General features: G+C 42.0%; 1 protein-coding gene across 1 annotated transcript in view; it reads left to right on the forward strand.

Annotated features, from left to right (window-relative positions):
• The first annotated feature begins 1,016 nt into the window (after positions 1–1,016).
• rassf8a (Ras association domain family member 8a) overlaps positions 1,017–10,728 on the forward strand; it is a 17,366-nt gene continuing 7,654 nt past the window's right edge. Inside the window, exons 1-3 of the mRNA XM_015038076.1 lie at positions 1,017–5,438; positions 8,826–9,625; positions 9,740–9,937. Of these exons, the coding sequence (XP_014893562.1) occupies positions 5,336–5,438; positions 8,826–9,625; positions 9,740–9,937 (1,101 nt within the window). The 5' untranslated portion in view covers positions 1,017–5,335. The remainder of the gene's footprint in view (positions 5,439–8,825; positions 9,626–9,739; positions 9,938–10,728) is intronic.

The raw sequence follows: 10,728 nt of genomic DNA on the forward strand, positions 1-10,728 counted from the left end.
AATCAACGATTCTAACTATTTTTCAACGTTGATTTAACATCATGTGCTATCTGGGTTTTTTCTAGTGTGATGAAAGAGTTGGTAACACACCATTTCTTTTCTAGCACACATCCAAAAGTCTCTGTGGGTTTAAGGTGTGGACATTGTGGTGCCCAATCATTGTGTGAAAATGATAACTCATGTTCCCCTTGCACAATGCGTCATCAGGGAAAAAGAAATGCACTGATGGAATAACCTGGTTAGTATATTCAGCTGACCTCATCCTCCTCACCAATTCACAGTAGCGCCCCCAATGGCTTGTAAGGTTGGCCTGTGCATAATTTTACGCAGTTCTCTTCTTACCCTGATACGCCAATCTCTCTGGAGGAAGGTAAACCTGGACTCATGAGACCAAATGATCTTCTTCTTTTGCTTCAGAGTCCAATCTTTAAGCTATCTGCCAAACTGAAGACTTTTCTTTCCCCACAATATCCTCACTGATCAGTGGTTTTCTAAAGGCCACACAGCAGTTTAGTCCCTATCCTTTCAGGTTCCTTCACATTGAAATGCTCTTCCTTTCATTCTTGAACACAGCCCTGACTTCTGCTATCATTTCTGTGACCAAATTTTTAAGTGATCGCCAATAACTAGCATTCAAATGTGTTTTTTTTTTTTCCCCAACCACATTTCTTCTGCAAAGATGTTAGCTCCCTAATAATTTCACAACTTTTTTTTATGATGGGTTGGACAGTTCTTAACCTATTTTTAGCAGCTTGAGAAATCTCCTTAATTGTTATTTTTGTTTGATGCATGTCAATAATTTAACCCTTCTGAAATAGATCAACATCTTTTCTTTGCTGTAATTGTTTAAGAATTGAGATGCTAATCCCTGCATCAGTTTGGTTTAAGCAACTTGCTGCCATCTGAAATATAATGATCAGTCAATAATTAACCAGTAGAAGGCTATGAACAATTTGGTTTCTTAAATCCAGGTGATTTAGTCGGACAGTGATGGTGCAATAAAGTTTGTGGCTGTCGTATTTGTGAAAACCCCTAGAAAAAGTTCTAGGAGTGTGGAAACATTTGCAGGACACTATGCAATATTTGGTCTTAATTTTTAATCCCATAAATTAGACATATTTGTGTAGTCTCGGCACATGTTGGATATTTGGAAGAGCGGAAGAGCTTTCTGCCACCGGTGCCTAAACAATAAAACCGCCGACTGGCTCTGATTGCTCGCAGAGATCCATTTCACAACAGAGCTGCTGCCAATTACAGCCCAGTAAAAATTGCTTGTAATTACATGTTGCTGTACTCGGCGCACAGTTTGACTTAAAGTTTGGTAACCAACAGAGAGGAGGGGCTCGGGCATTATTGTAATGTTGCTCAAGTCTGTGAGAAATATCCTTCTGTCTCTAATTAACAGCAGTGTTGGGGACTTTTAGGAATCGGGAACCTTTTGTTCTGAATTAGTCTGACTGTGCTACTTGGTGTTCCAGTTAATTACAGGGAAGAATTTTCAACACCGAGTGTTTTCAACACTGTACGGCTGTATTGTCCTCTGTTTTGGGTGAACAATGGTCAGCGAATGTGGACAGGAAGTGGAACAGAATGTATTTGTGAGGCAGCAAGTGTTAGAAGGCTGGTGGTTTCCTGTGAGATCGTTTTGCTCAAGCCTTTTTTTTTTTATCCGATGTAACGAATGAATGCTCGTTTTGTTTTCGTCCAACACGCCGACTCCCGGCAAACGGGTTTCAAACACATTTTCAGAATCTGAATATTTGTATTTCTCGAGTTTATTCTGCCAAAAGAGCCATCCTTCCATTTATTTGTAACTCTGTCCACCCATCCATCTGTCCTTCCCTCTTTCCATTAGTCCCTCCATTCATTCGTCCATGCTCATTATTCCCTTGACCCATCCAGTCGTCTCTTCGTCCATCTTGTTATCCATCTGTACCTCCATTCATCTGTATGTCTAACCATCCACCCCTCCATGTGTCCACTCTATTGTATGTGTAGATTCAATATTTAAAACCTGACCACTGTACAACATCTGCCATAAATACATGGCAAAGTTTTGTGTTTGTGCAAAAAGAAAAAGTGTAAAAAGGACTGATATTGTGTGTAAGAACCCAGAGCAAAGTCCTAACCTGCACAATGCAGGGAAGCTGTGACGCTAGACTGCTTGTAAATTCAGTAAATGCATTGTAGCGCTACATAACTAGACTTTTTCCCTTTTTGTGTATGTGTGTGTGTGTGACTGAGGGTATATTAATTGCGTTGAAGCACCCACAGGAGCATATGGTAGAATGTTTACACCAGCAGCCAGCTGAAGCCTTTTCTCTGCCAGCCTGGTATGCTCCTGCAGGTCTGGAGAGTTGTCATCAGCAGCCGGGGACGCAGGCTGCTTTGGTGCTGCTCACACACTTTTCTTCTCGGTGAGGAATGCAGGTCCAATCATTATTACTCAACACCAGACTGTAACAAATGAGAACAGACACTCAAGTCATCTGGATTTGAGGTTTTGCAGAAGTTTATCATCTCAGCTGAGCTTTAATAGAAATCCGAGAGCTCATCTGCCTTGTGGAATGCTTTTCTGGCAAAATGCAGACTGCACAAATCAGGAGGTGGGCACCCCCCCAGGCTGCGGCTCTGACGGGCCAACAGAATAGAGCTCACAAAGCCCAGGATGGCTCTGTGCCCTGCACAGCAGTGCCTGTATCATTAGTTGGGTTTTCTGAGCTAATGTCATGAAATACAACATGAACAAAGGGAGCTCCGAGTCTGAGCTTTTTAATTTATGCAACTCAAAATGTAGTCTTTTTTTTGTTTTTTTTTTTGTTTTTTGTTGGGGGAGGGTTGTCATTTTGTCATGTTGCAACCACAAATATCAGTGTACATTTTATGATAAATCAACCCAGAGTGGCAGAACAATTGTGAAGTGGAAGAACAATGATGCGTCGCTGTTTCACGTAGCTATTTGCAAAACTTTACTCTGATGCCTCTAAATAAATACCTGTTCCTTCAGAACCGGATTTCAGAATAAAGTCCATCTTTGTGTAATTTTATCTTAGATTAAATCCAGCTGTACTATGAATGCCTTAGATGTTTGTCGGAAAACATTAGTCAACTAACGGCATCATGGAGACCAAGAAAAAGATCAGATGGGTCTGAAAGTTGTTGAGAAGTTTAGGGCAGGATTAGGTTCTAAAACAATATTTTATGCTTTGTACATCTGAGTGAGAACTGTGCAATCCATCATCTTAAAATGGAAAAACTATGACAAATGCAAACCAAGCCATGACCGTCCACCTGAACTGACAGATTGGGCAAGAAAAACATCAAACTGAGAAACAGCCTATATGCTCAGGAGAAGCTGCAGAGATCCACAGGAGGAGGGAGATTCTTTGAGAAGTAAACTGTTAGTCATATACTCCATAAATCTGGCCTCACAATGGATAAAATCAGTTATTTTGGTATAAAAAAAAAAAAAAACCACAGGAAGTCCCAGTTGAACATACATATGGAGGTCATAGCAAACATGCAGAGGACGGTGATCTGGTTAGATGACACCAAAACAGAACTTTTGGACTTATTTGTGGCAGAAAATTAAGTCTGCACATCACCCTAATTGCACCAACCACACAGTGAAACATGAGTTGACAGCATTATGCTGTGGGAATGCTTTTCCTCAAGAGGGGAAAAAAAAAAAAAAAAAAAAACCAGAGATTATGGGAACAATGGATGTAGCTAGATACACTCACACCTAAAATGAGATGGATAAGATTGAAAAAAATATACATGCATTAAGATGGCCTAGTCAAAGTCCAGACCTAAATTCAACTGAGAATCTGTTGAAGCAAAGGAAAGTTGGTCAAAGCTACTAATTATGTTGGTGTATCACCTAAAATCCCGATATATAAAAAAAAAAAAAAAAAAACTTTTGGTGTTTTCTCACTTTTAGTATTTTGATACCCTCCTCATCAGCTGAGCTGTAGTGCCCTCTTTTCCTCAGAGCCAGTACTATTACTGATTTTGAAATTGCTTTTAAAAAAAGAAGGGGGGGAAAATAGGTTTGATTCACAGAACATAAAGATTTCCCTGTTTGCGTGACTGCGAGTGTTTTCCAGCTCCTTCTCATCCTTCAGTGCTTCAGTGCCATTTAAGGGCCGTCTGAAAAGAAGGACAAAAGCCCTTTCTGACCAGCTGTGTGTGTGTGTGTGTGTGTGTGTGTGTGTGTGTGTGTGTGCCAAGAGTAGAGCGAGCAGGCGACACTCCAGTACCTGCAAATACGAAGCAGAGTTTTGATGTTTTTGTACAAAAATGAGATTCTCTGAACAGAAACACAATTTAGTTTTGATTTGTCAAACAATCAGGCAAGCGTTTTTCCTTCCTGGAGACTTTTGTTTTTCATTGTTTTTCAAAATGTAGACTTCAGCTAATTAGCCCAACTCCAGACGTTTGTCCTTCTCTGCTCACGCTGCCTTGAAGGGCTGCATGGAGTTTGGAATACATGTAGAAAAGCATTTGGTTAAGGACAGACCGACTGGAGTGAATGACTTTGTGAATGTGGACAGGGAATACCTGAGCTGGGGGAGGTGTAACTGGGGGGGCTGGTGGACAAAGGGTCCTTTTCACACAGCTGTGTAGGTTAGATTCATAGAGAGGGATACAGATGGGGCGTTCATTCTGACCCGACGTACTGTCCTTGAAGAGCATGTTGAAGAATTCCTGTCGGTAATTATCCACATCTTGATACCCGCTTTGTGAATCCATGAAGAACAATTTAAACAGCAGTGATTATGCTAAAAGATTCTTTTTTTTCTTCTTTTTTTTTATTTTGGTCTTGATTTTCTATTTAGACCCTTCCCACATTTTAATCCCTGTCACATTCTGTCCCTTCTGAGGTAATGTTTATGTCATCCCTGCCTCAATCTAATACCCAGTACAAAAGCAGGAACTGGCCTTGGGAATGTCTGCTGGCAGATTCTTCCTGCACCCCCAACAGTCATGTACCTATTCATAGAGAGGAACAAAACAACACTGTTAATCCAGGTGGCCAGGCATGCCTGAAGTCCGTTCTCCGCTTGGACTCTCTTACATGTCATAATTTTCTCCTGTTGTGTTCTTTGTTGATGTAAAACTTTTGCTGCTATGCTACAAACGGGTGGCCCAGTCACAAGCTCTGCAACGTTAGCCGTACGACTGCATCGTGACTCACCGCTTCCTGTTTTCCCCCTTTGTTTCCTACACAGTACATTAGAAAGAGGGATTTCCTGCGAACTGCCATCATTCCAGCCTTGAATAATGTTGGGGGCCACACACCGTAACGGCCCCGCTCACTTCTGACCCCAAAATGGAGCTGAAGGTCTGGGTGGATGGCGTCCAGAGGGTTGTGTGCGGGGTCACAGAAGCAACCACCTGCCAGGAAGTGGTGATTGCTCTGGCCCAGGCTATAGGTAAATATTCCTGTTTTTTTTTTGTTTTGTTTTTTTTACAAAAAGCTTTAGTTCTTCAGCCTTAGAAGGAGGATTGGTTTCTCTTTTTTCTCCCTTACCTATTTACGTAGTTACTTGGAGGGTTTATTTTATTTTGTTGAGTTTCAGAATTTTACGAGGTCTTACGAAAGATCTGGAGTTAGAATAATTTATAAAATAAGAAAATAAAATCAGTAGATAAGTTTTTTATTTCCCCAGTTGTGGGAGAATGAAGAAATTTCTATTCCATTACACATTTCTGTACACTGTCCACGTCGGCAATGTGATTGTCAAGGACTTAACTCGATCCAGCTCAATTTGTTAATCATGTTACGATTCCCGAAATGGGATTTCAGGCTCCGCAGACATTCATGTTGGAACCCCGCGGTTCTAATTTTTTGGCCTGCAGGGTGTTTTTCAGGGCAGTGTGCAGAGCAGGTCACAAAACACAGAGGATCAAGGGATAGCAACAGCCAATACGGCCTTTTTATTAACAGCATCTATACCATGATTTATGCACTTGCACTTTAATTCTCGTTTTCAGACCTTTGAACTCTTATTTTGCTTCACATTCCAAGCACAATTTTGGTTATAGTCACATTTTCAAACTCTTTCTAATTACCACTAAACCTTTGTTGCACATTCGATCTCATTTTCTGTCCACCTAACGTTTACGGGGTTAACGTTACGATCTGTTGTTTAAGTCAGCAAAGATTCAGCAACATACTGGTGGTGCATTTAGGGTCAGTTCTGAAATGAGTAAATATTTGTTTAGTGGTTGAAAATTAGGATTTCCTGTGAAATGTCAGTATGCTTGTTTATTGAATAATGTGACCTGAATCTGAAATCACCAAAAAGTGAACTTATTTCTGATGAGGAAGAATATTTCTTTTGAAATTTCAAAAATAATTTTGAGTTATTGCACAAAATAATAAGATTTAAAAATAACAATAAGTTCCTATTACATCCAAGATTAAAACCTTTGTTGTTTTGAGACAATGTGACAAATGATACATTATCTTGAGATAATTGCGTTAAAATTGCGTTTCAATCATGACATTCGTCAGCTTTCATATACATTTTGCTGATCCTTTCAACCCACAAATTTAATGGATTTGCATTATTGTTTAAGAAAAGCTGTCGAGGTCAGAAAAACCCTGACCGTGATAGTCGAGTGTGCGAATTGTGCACACTCGCACGACTCGTGCGATTGTGCTTCTTTGCATTGATAAACATTCTCCAATAATCATAGTAAGTTCCTCTAAAATGCCAAACTGTTGCTTTTAGACAGAGAAAGAGGCCCTGATGATGTAAGCAGCTGTCATCTCTCAAGCCTTCGTTTTAGGCTCCTGCTGAGAAATGGTGGGCCATAATCAGGGGCTATATTGGTGCTTTCTTGGCTTTACGCACCCCGCTTTCCCATATGGCTGCTGCAAAAATGGGGGCACTTGAGCAGAATGTATTGACATCACTTCCCACTAAGCGCAGGAGGAGGAAGGAAAGTCTGACTCATCCCCTTCGTATCCTGCCAAACTGTGAAAGCAGCACTTCTCTCTGAGCCTCCTCCTCTGCCTTTCAATGTTCCCCACGCATACACCACGCTAACGGATCAAACGCAAATATTGATCTTGCACGTTGACGTTTATTGAGCGTTTCTGTGTAATTTTTGTTGTCAAATCTGAAAAGAAATCTATGTTAAAATCAGTGAACCAAATGGGAAAAGCAGTTGAAGTGCTGAAACTGCAGAAAACCTTTTACTCTACAGATTTTTTAAAATTTTCTATTGAATGCAATACTTTTAAAAAGTATTCATACCCCCATTAAGCCACAAACTTCAAAATAAGTCATGCATACTTCACTTAGAGCAGAGTGGCAAGGTGGAAAGAAGTTAATGCATCGTTTTCAAAATAAAATTTCCAAGTAAAATCTGCAAAGCTTTATTTCAGATTGGATGAGGGTCTGTAAAAAGCAACTTTATTGCAGATTTTATTTGGATTAGATCCTAAACCAGATTAATCTGTTTTAACACATTAATGTGCTGTGATATAGTGCATTCAGGTGTCACTCTGGCTGCATCTTCCAGTGTTTCTGGAAGATGAACCTCATATCGAATATCAACAACATTGGCCCAAAAATCCCTAATACTGTACATTTAAAACTGTACATTTAAAATTGTACAGTTGCAGTGGTACTATCACTTTTATCACCACAAATGTCAAAACAGCGACCAGTTCCGCCATTTTGGATGTCGCCATTACGACGCAGAGGGTGCAGGTCGTTGACGTAACCCGTACAGCCCCAATTCTCCAGTTTTTGCACATCTCCAACCTCATGTACACTTTGACTGAGTACGCACTTCATAGAGGAGCGTAGGATGTGGTGCAAGTATTGGGACGGGGCTCCTTTCAACTGATTCTTCCACCTGACAGGTGGATCTATGCAGTGGATCTATGACTTCTTCTCAGTGGCGTGCCGTGGGGTTTCAGTCAGGGCCGTCAGTAGACTTCAGCTATGAACAATGTACACGTCGTGTAGGACAATGTGCACCACAGGCATCCAGTAATGTGTAAATAAATAAAAATATGCCAAGTAAAGCAACAATGCAGCCCAAGAATGCATATATCAAGCAATATATCTAGAAGTAGTTCTCTGACTGTTGCTCCCTTTTTGGCTTAGAACACCCATGTGTTGTTCGGATTGCTGTTGTGCTGTACTTTCTCTATTTACAAATGAATGATTGAGCGCTGTATTCTCTGGTCATTATGATTCTGTTTGTTCTCTGTTAACTCTCTGAAGTCTTGACACGGCAGCTGTGTGTGTGCTGTGATTTAAATTAAAACATACTTTCTTCTGAAAGCAATGAGTTGCACTGGATTTTATTTGTATGTAAGAAATTAAAAGGGATCTAAACAAGACATGCACACCACACTTTTCCGATTGTCATTGGTGAAAATTTTTTTTAAAAGTAAATAATTTGCCTTCTAATTCTCAGTTATGTTACATGTTCAGTGTACACCACCCCTCCTCTGTTTTATGTTACTGTGTTTTTTCACATAAAACTCCCCAAGTTCTGCATTTTGCTTTTGGTGTCTTTGAAACGTGGTTTTAATTTCTTGTACATTTTGTTTAAGAAACACAAGCACAAAAAAAAAAAAAAAAAAGTGGGTGAGAATTTAAATCTCAGCTTTTTTGCAACAGAAGTGCTTCTAAAGTGAAAATCCTTCCCCATTAATATGTGGTGTTTGTTTTGAAGTTATTCTCTCCATTTTCATCAAGGCAGTTTTTATCGTTCCTGTTCAGCTTTGTGTTCAGTGCACTGTGATGTCGCCTCTTAACGGTGCGTTATTTTAATGTGCTTGTTGTTTTCAGGTCGCACCGGGAGGTACACTTTAGTTGAGAAATGGCGGGACACAGAGCGCCACTTAGCCCCTCATGAGAGCCCAGTGGCCTCTCTGAACACCTGGGGTCAGTACGCTGGCGACGTTCAGCTAATCCTTCATCGCACGGGGCCCTCGCTCACCGAACGCCCCCCGTCAGAGGGCCCCCCGCTCAGGGGTCCTGAACGCGGCCTCCATCGTCAGAGCCTGCCTCCTCTTGCAAAGCTCCGTCACCCCAACGACGGCTCTCTTCACCGCCGTGAACCGCGCCGGAAGTCTCTGACCTTCACCGGTGCGCCTCGGAGCCTGAGGGAGATCCTGAGCGGAGGCCGGATCGGGGATGCCGAGGGGAAGCGGAGGCTCCTCCTGGGAAGCGTGGGGATTCACCACCACGCGGGGCCGGCCTTTGGCACGGCTCCCCCGGGCCTCTGGACCTGTCGCATGGAAGATTTGGTCAGACTGGTCAGTCTGCAAAGAGAGACTCTGAACGTGCTGGAGAAGAAGCTGGAGGCGTACGAGGCCGAGCTCCAGGCCTGGTCCGAGGGCCGAGGGGGGCGAGGGGCCGGGTGCGCTGCAGATCTGGGTAGAGGTGGAGGGCTGTTGGAGGAGATCCTGAGGCTTGAGAAGCACCTCAGGAAGAATGAGGTGGAAATGGAAGAGGAAGAGTTTTGGGCCACCGAGCTGCAGATTGAGATGGAGAGCGAGAGGCAGCTGGAGGAACGACTGCAGGAGCTGCGCGGACGACTGCAGGGCTGCGAAATGGAAATCAAAGAAAAGCTCACAATGTTAAAGGTATATTATCTATTGGGAGATTTTCTCTGTGCATTTGAAGAAAATAGATTGTGGTCTAAGAGCAGATGTGGGTTTGTTTTTATTTTCTGCATTGCCGTGTCTTTTGCTTGTCAGGGGGTAGAAGCAGGCCTTGAGGAGGAGAAGCTGCAGAGAGAGCGCCAGGAGACCCAGTGGGTCAGTGAAGCCGAGGCGCGGGCTCAGGTCCTCCGGGTCAAGGCGGAGCTGAAAGCCCAAGAGAGACAGGCCATCCAGCTGGAGAGCAGCTGCAGGGCTGTGGACAGATCACTTGGACAAAGCAGTAAGAAACTGCAGGTGAGTTTTTCTAATTCAGTAACCAGTTAGGGTGGGGGGTTTTTTTGTTTTGTTTTTTTAAATGCTGCTAAATGTTCACTCATATCATCCATCTTTTTGTCCCTTTCTCCCTCTGTTAATCATTCCTTTGCTTCATAACATGAAATGCATCTTTACCAGTGAAAACTAAAAGCATAAAACCTGATTGATTAACACATCTCTACATTTAAAATGAGCATTTAGCCCCCTTCAGCACGACACATGCTGCACTAGTCCAGAAATCTTGCAGGACTCCAGTAAGTCACACTGCGAGAGCTCAAGAATATAAAAACTTGGGAGCAGCAGAATCATTCCAGAAAGGTCCGGCAGAGATATCAGCTCAACAGAGAAGAGAAATCAAGTTACCGGTTTTAATGCTTTCATTATCGGAGCTGGACTCCAAGAAGAGAGAGATGAGGCGAGACAGACCACCGGCTGTGAAATCACTCAGGATTTGGGTAAACAGGACCACAGGTTGTCACTCCAAATGACCACAGAATATCCTAGTTACCTGTTCCTCATTCAAGGGTTGTAAATCTTTAATTTATTTATCTCAGTTTAAGTTCTTGAAGCCTTCAAAGGCTTTTCTTGAGTTCCGTCTTGCAACATCTTAAATTTCTGCACCCTTTTGCTGCTTTCATAGATTTTATTTTTCATTTCTTTTTCAGTTTAATTAGTTTCATCTTGGAAAGTGGACATTTAGACAGACTGAGCTTGAACAGATTTAAATTTTGGCAACTGTATGTAGAAAACGTATATGGCCAGAGCCAAAA

Source organism: Poecilia latipinna, unplaced genomic scaffold (assembly GCF_001443285.1).
Source record: "Poecilia latipinna isolate Pla-1442-1.1 unplaced genomic scaffold, P_latipinna-1.0 Scaffold429, whole genome shotgun sequence".
In the NCBI taxonomy this organism is placed as follows: Eukaryota; Metazoa; Chordata; class Actinopteri; order Cyprinodontiformes; family Poeciliidae; genus Poecilia; species Poecilia latipinna.